At 54.0% G+C, this 5,855-nt stretch overlaps 1 protein-coding gene across 1 annotated transcript; it reads left to right on the plus strand.

Annotated features, from left to right (window-relative positions):
• Nucleotides 1-558: 558 nt before the first annotated feature.
• LOC103806288 (beta-1,4-galactosyltransferase 5-like) lies at nucleotides 559-5,820 on the plus strand (the record flags this gene model as incomplete). The annotated part of the gene is made up of 5 exons (XM_009078967.1): nucleotides 559-693; nucleotides 3,680-3,793; nucleotides 4,615-4,677; nucleotides 4,722-4,780; nucleotides 5,704-5,820. Coding segments are annotated over 5 exons (488 nt in total), but the record flags the coding sequence as incomplete, so codon positions are not given.
• Between the last annotated feature and the right edge of the window lie 35 nt (nucleotides 5,821-5,855).

The raw sequence follows: 5,855 nt of genomic DNA on the forward strand, positions 1-5,855 counted from the left end.
GCCGTGCCAGGGCACAGGGTCAGCGGGAGAGGAGAGGGGAGGAAGCCTGGCTGGGGGCTGCCCCGGGCACGGGGCTCGTGCCCCAGCGCACTGCCCACCAGGGCACGGGGCTCGGAGCCTGGTGCTGTGCTGCTCTTCGTGGTGCCTGTCGCGGTACCTCTGCCAGGCCCTGGGAGTGCCTGCCCTTCTCCAGGCACGCAGCCTGGCTTCCTGTTCCACTGATATTTCCTAATCAAACCTCCCTAATTAAGCAGCAGAAGGTGCTGTTGTTGGGGCTGCGGTGCTGCGTTGCAGCCTGGGTGTCAGGTCTGGCTGGGTGCGCTCCCCTTTTCACCAGACGGGTTTCCAAACGTGCCTTACGCCTCCACTTCCCCACTCCGTGCCCTTCCCAGCTCCCGTCGGGCAGCCAGGGCACGTGCAGCCCAGGGATCCTCCTGGCAGGAGGGAGCTGAAACCATTCCCAGCAGGAGGCTGGGAATGGTTCCAAAAGACTTTGATTTCTCTTTCCCACAAAAGCTGATGCTCATAGAAATACTCCTTTTTCTCTCTCCCTCGCAGTGAACACCTACCTCTTCATGATGCAAGCCCAAGGCATCATGATCCGTGAAAACATGCGAACTATAGGAGCTCAGATGTACGAGCAGGTGCTCCGCGGTGCCTATGCCAAGAGGAACAGCAGTGTGAACGACTCAGGTACTTCTTGAGTAACTCATTTGGATCAGGGGTTCCATTTCTATTAAAGTTAGGGTGAATTTATGCTGATAAATGCAGGGTGGGAATTTTGGTTAATTGTCTCTTCTATTTTTATATATACAAATATATATGTAACACGAAAATACCTAGTATATAGAGAAATACTGTGTACATATATACACTCTCTATATAAATGATATTTATTTCTTTATATATAAAAAATTCAAATGCTTCTGACTTGTCTAAGGGGTGGAAATCTTGAAAGGTCTGAAATGATGTGATTTGAGCTGAAAACTTCTTTGCTTTCCAGGAATTCAACTTGTAGCTTCAGCCAGTCTGAGGGTAAACAGTTTTGAATTCAGTGCAAAGATCAGGTTTCATGTTTGAAAACTGCCTTACCAGGCAGAGGCCTGCGCAGAGCCCTGAGCACATGGAGGAGCCTGTGCCCCTGAGCCTCACTCTTCCCAGGCAGAGACGGATCAAGGTGCCTTGGCTGGAGATCTGCCACAAACAGTAGATGGAACTTTGGGCAGGACGCAGGGAGCAGAGGCTCAGGCTGCCCCTGCCAGCCCGTTCATGGCCCAGAGAGGTGTGGATGTGGCACAGGGTGAGGCACTGCTCCGGGCTGGTGTGGGCAGCACATGCCCTCCCTGCAGGGCTGGCACCAGGCGGCGGCTTCGCTGCTCTGCGAGGGGCAGCAGCAGGGCTGGCAGTTTTAGAGGCAGTGTTATGTCCTCATTGACAGAGATACAAGCTATGTCCTTGCTGCCCAGCCCGGTGAGGAGCATGGGCTGCCACCACCAGTTCAGTTGTGCCTGGACTGGGGATGGGCACGGGAGGGGAATCATCGACTTAGCAGGAGCTGGACACCCTGCGTCAGCTCCTCTCCCCGAGGAACTCAGCCAGGGTGGCCAGCCCGGGCTATTTTTAAGACTGGAAACGTCAAGTAAAGCAGAGGCAGGGGAGGAAGTAGCTGATCCCCAAAGGGGAGGAGGGTTAGATGCTTTGTTGCTGCTGCTTATGGTGATGAGAGCCTTCATTCCACTGTGGTCCTGGCTCGTGGGGCTCTGAGTGCTCCGAAAACCTGCTGTGTGCTCCCGCAGCAGGCAGGGAAATGGGCCAGTGCACGTTAGTGCCAGTGATACCAGAGCTGCTGCTGAAATATTGAGCTTTGCTCGAGCCTCACATCTGTCCCAGCTGCACAGGCATGTGTCCATATCCCTCCAAGAGCTCCAGCCGTGAGGACAGCACTGTGCACCGTCCCTGGGCGACCTTCCCTGGCAGGCAGGGAAGATCAGAGCAGATGCATGATGTGTGGTGGTGACATCTGGAAGGCACTTGGTGCTGTGGCCACAAGGATTACATCAACACTGGGATCAAAATCTTCCCTGCATGACTGGTTTTGGGTGCCTCGGTGGGGTCTGAGTGGGTGGCACTGCCCGGTTAGTGCATCGTCCCTGTGCTGCCATGGACAGTGAGGCAGTGTGACCTGCCTGGTACAGCTGCAGGAGAGACCCAGCAAAACCTCAACCGTCTCAGCAGTTCCTGGTTGCTCCTGCCCAATCCAGTGCTGCAGACAGCAGTGGGTGTTACATCTGTGCACATCCAGGGTTAGGGATGCTGCTGCTGGGGTGAGCTGGCACAGAGCACAAACCAGTTAGGGCAGCAGAAAGCCCCATGGCCCCTCTGGTTGGTCCCTGCTCCAGCTGCATGGGAGCTCTGGGGAGGAGGCAGTGGCTGCTGCTTTCTGAGCCACAGCCTCTCCCACACCTCAGCAAGGGGCTGGGGAGCAGTTCTTTGTGCAGTGCTGCCATGTGTGTATCCTGGGTCCTGGGGCTTTGATTTCTGGGCAGGTTCCTTAAAAATGTGATATGCCACCCTGAACAGCAAGGTGAGCAAGCTCAGGGTGGTTTGCTGCAAGCACACTGTGTTTGTCCCCATCCATCTGCTTTTATTCTTTGCCCATAATTATTTTTTGCTCTTGTACTGAGGAAGTAAGTGACACCTTTTTCAGCATTTGCCAGTAGGTGCAATAATTGGTTTCCTGCTTGGTGAGGCAAGAGTGGTCCCTTCTGTGGTTCTGCAGGCAAGAAAGGCAACTCTTGGTGCAAAATGGAGCTGAACTTCACTGTGTGCTGTTAGTGAGAGTGTGCTCTGGTGATGGGAGTTCAAGGGGAAAACTGCTTATGGAAATTTAGAGCAATATCAAACATCCAAAATAACATCTATCGTACTTGAAAAGCCTTTGGGTTCTGTTTACAGTCCTTTTTGAGTCTTGAGATTGTTTGGGTACTGCTTATTCGAGCAGATAAACAATATTACTGACGTGGTGGTAAGTACTAGCATGATAAAGCAAATGGAAATATCAGGCCAGCCATGACTTGTCCCAGTGGAAAACCTCCCTAGAACATGTACAGGTGTAACAGGCTGGAAGGGCGTTGCCCAGGAGGTGAAGGATGCAGGGAATGGGGAGGCTGGAGAAATGTGCTGGGCCCTTCTGTGACTGCTGGGGCACAGGGGCTCCTCTGCTCTTGCACGACACGAAGCAGAGAAAGGTCTGTGTGCAATGTGATAGTTTTTATTGATCCTTTGAGGAGGATTCCAGGCAGGATTTTCCTGACAGTCCTAGCTGGCCCTGGGACCTGCCTGGGGACTTTGCTCTCTGAGCCTGTTGGGAAGGGACCTGCTGGAGAAGCACATCCCCCCTTGCTGGGCCATTGTCCTTCAGGGACAAGCTAGGTATCTTTTCCTTCCAAGAGCCACATGCTCCTTAGCTTTGAACTGTTTGTGACACCTTAAGGTGATGCCCAAAATTCTCCTTTGGGGCTTCTGCAGCCACCTGCCCCAGAATGGGGATCAGCATGTGCCATTGGGGACACAGCTGTGCCATGAGTAGCTTTGGAGTCTGCTCGAGGTGGCTGGAAATAACAGACCTACAGCTCAAGCGTAAACCTTTTTCCCTTTTCTTTTTTTTCCAACCACCCAGATTATCCTCTTGATCTGAGCCACAATGACACCTTTCTGCAAGCCACAACGTTTCTTCCTGAAGACTTTACCTACTTCCCCAACACCACCTGTCCCGAGAGGCTCCCTTCTATGAGTGAGTAGTATCCCGACAGCCCCGTGCCCCTCTCCTGTTCCCTGTGGCTTTGGAGGGCACATAGGCATTCCCAGTCTCACCAGGGCCGCACCTTTCCCTGCCAGGCACCTGGGGATGAATGGGAGTGCTGTTTGGAGGCTGGCTCCCTCCTGGGACATCATTGTTTACCACTCTCAGGAATTAATCCCTGCTGTGTCGGAGGCACAGCTCCCTGCTGGAGCAGGAGCCCATCGCTTGGCAAACACAAACAAAAGAGGGATTGTGTGCTGGGAGCTGGTGAAAAGGCTCTGCCAGCCCTTTTCCAGGGGCAGTGGCGGCAGGGTGGCTCCCTTGTGCCTTGGCAGTGCTGCCAGCCCCAGCCCCGAGCTGTGCCCGGTACAGCTGTGCCGGGGCTGGTGTGGGAGACAGGCTGGACCCCACCAAGGGAGCTGCACCTGGCAGAAATTCTTCCACCAAAGCCATCCTACAGTGAAAAATTGGGCTTTTGAGGGCAAATGTTTCCAAAAAGGGAGCAAATGCTCTTTGATGAGGTGTGGGAGTTTGTCTGCTGAAAACTGTAGGGAGGGGTAGAGGGGTGGTCCAGTGGGTGTGGGTCTCTGATGGAGAGCTGGATCCAACAGCTCTGAGGGGATGGAGGTGTTACAAGCTCCACCAGCATCATTTCTGAATTGTTTCTGCTGGTGCTGGGGAAAGAAGCAGCTGCCTGCACTGAGTGCTGGGGATGAAGGGCAGGGAGGGATGGAGCAAAGCACTGCCCTGAGCACAGTGAGCCACCCCAGGACCACAGCACTTCCTCACCCTCCTCTGCATCTCCCACCCAGAGGGCCCCATTGATGTAAATATGAGCGAGATCACCATGGAGGATATCCATCCTCCATGGATCATTATCCATCATTTTTAATTGGCTAGGCCCAGTTCTTCTCTAAAGACCCTTCTGTCAAGCTGGGAGGCCACTGGAAGCCGAGCGACTGCCTGCCTCGCTGGAAGGTACCCGGGAGCTGGGCAGTGTCCCTGCTGGGCACAGGGAGGTGTTAGTGGGAATGTCCCTGATGTGCTGCAGCTGCAGAGCAATGCTGTAAGGGGCTCTGAAGTTTGGGGCTGCAGTGCCCAAGGAAGAAATGAGGAACACAAGGGCTGCTTTCATGTCCCCTCTCCTGCTGTCTGCAGTGACAAGGGAGCATTGCAGGGCTCCCTTCTGTTGGGAAAGGTGAAGGTTCCGCGCGGGGAAGCAAGCGGCCGACTCCGTCTGGGTGATACAGCAAGCTCCAACTTTATTGTCCCACAGGCTCTTTTTTATACAGTGCAGAAGCAGGCGTACAATTATCCATCATTTTTAATTGGCTAGGCTCTAAAGATAGCATTCAGGTACTCTCCCTACTCACAGCTGCAGCTGTGTGGATTATCTCTTGCTTTCCCAGGCTGGGGTGCATTCCTAGCTGTTTTTCTTGAACCTGTTTGTTTCACCCTCAAGGACGAGTTACCCCTGCCATCTGCCCAGCTGAGTTACTCCCTATCTGTATATGAGTTACTATCTCCAGAGCCTTGTACACACTGCATTCCCAGGTGCGTTCCCAGGACTGTGTCTGTACGTTCCCAGGGGACTGCGGCCTAGCTCTTTTTGGCCTTCCCCAGGATTATATCCCTGCTCTCTTAGCCATTCTCCAACACCCTTCCACTCAAGGTGGCGTCAAATCTTTCCCAAGCAACAGTTCCCCTCAAAAGTAAACAGGAGATCCATGTTGTGGGAGTTGAAGGGTTTCAATCTGCTCAGCCCTACATGGGAGAGCTGAGACACCTTGTTTCGTGCAGCTCCCCCTCCTATAACCCCAGCCAGTCTTGCCCCCAGCCTGGGGGTCGGCAGCAGGAGCCGCTGGTGCTGTGGAGTAAGAGCTGTGTCCTCTCCTCATCAGGTGGCGATCCTGATCCCATTCCGCAATCGATACGAGCATCTTCCTGTCCTCTTCAGGCACCTTATTCCCATGCTGCAGCGGCAACGTTTACAGTTCGCCTTCTACGTTGTGGAACAAGTGAGTGGGCCCTGGGGCCGTGGGGGGGACAGCCC

The sequence above is a fragment of the Acanthisitta chloris genome, unplaced genomic scaffold (assembly GCF_000695815.1).
Source record: "Acanthisitta chloris isolate BGI_N310 unplaced genomic scaffold, ASM69581v1 scaffold23787, whole genome shotgun sequence".
NCBI classification, from domain to species: Eukaryota; Metazoa; Chordata; class Aves; order Passeriformes; family Acanthisittidae; genus Acanthisitta; species Acanthisitta chloris.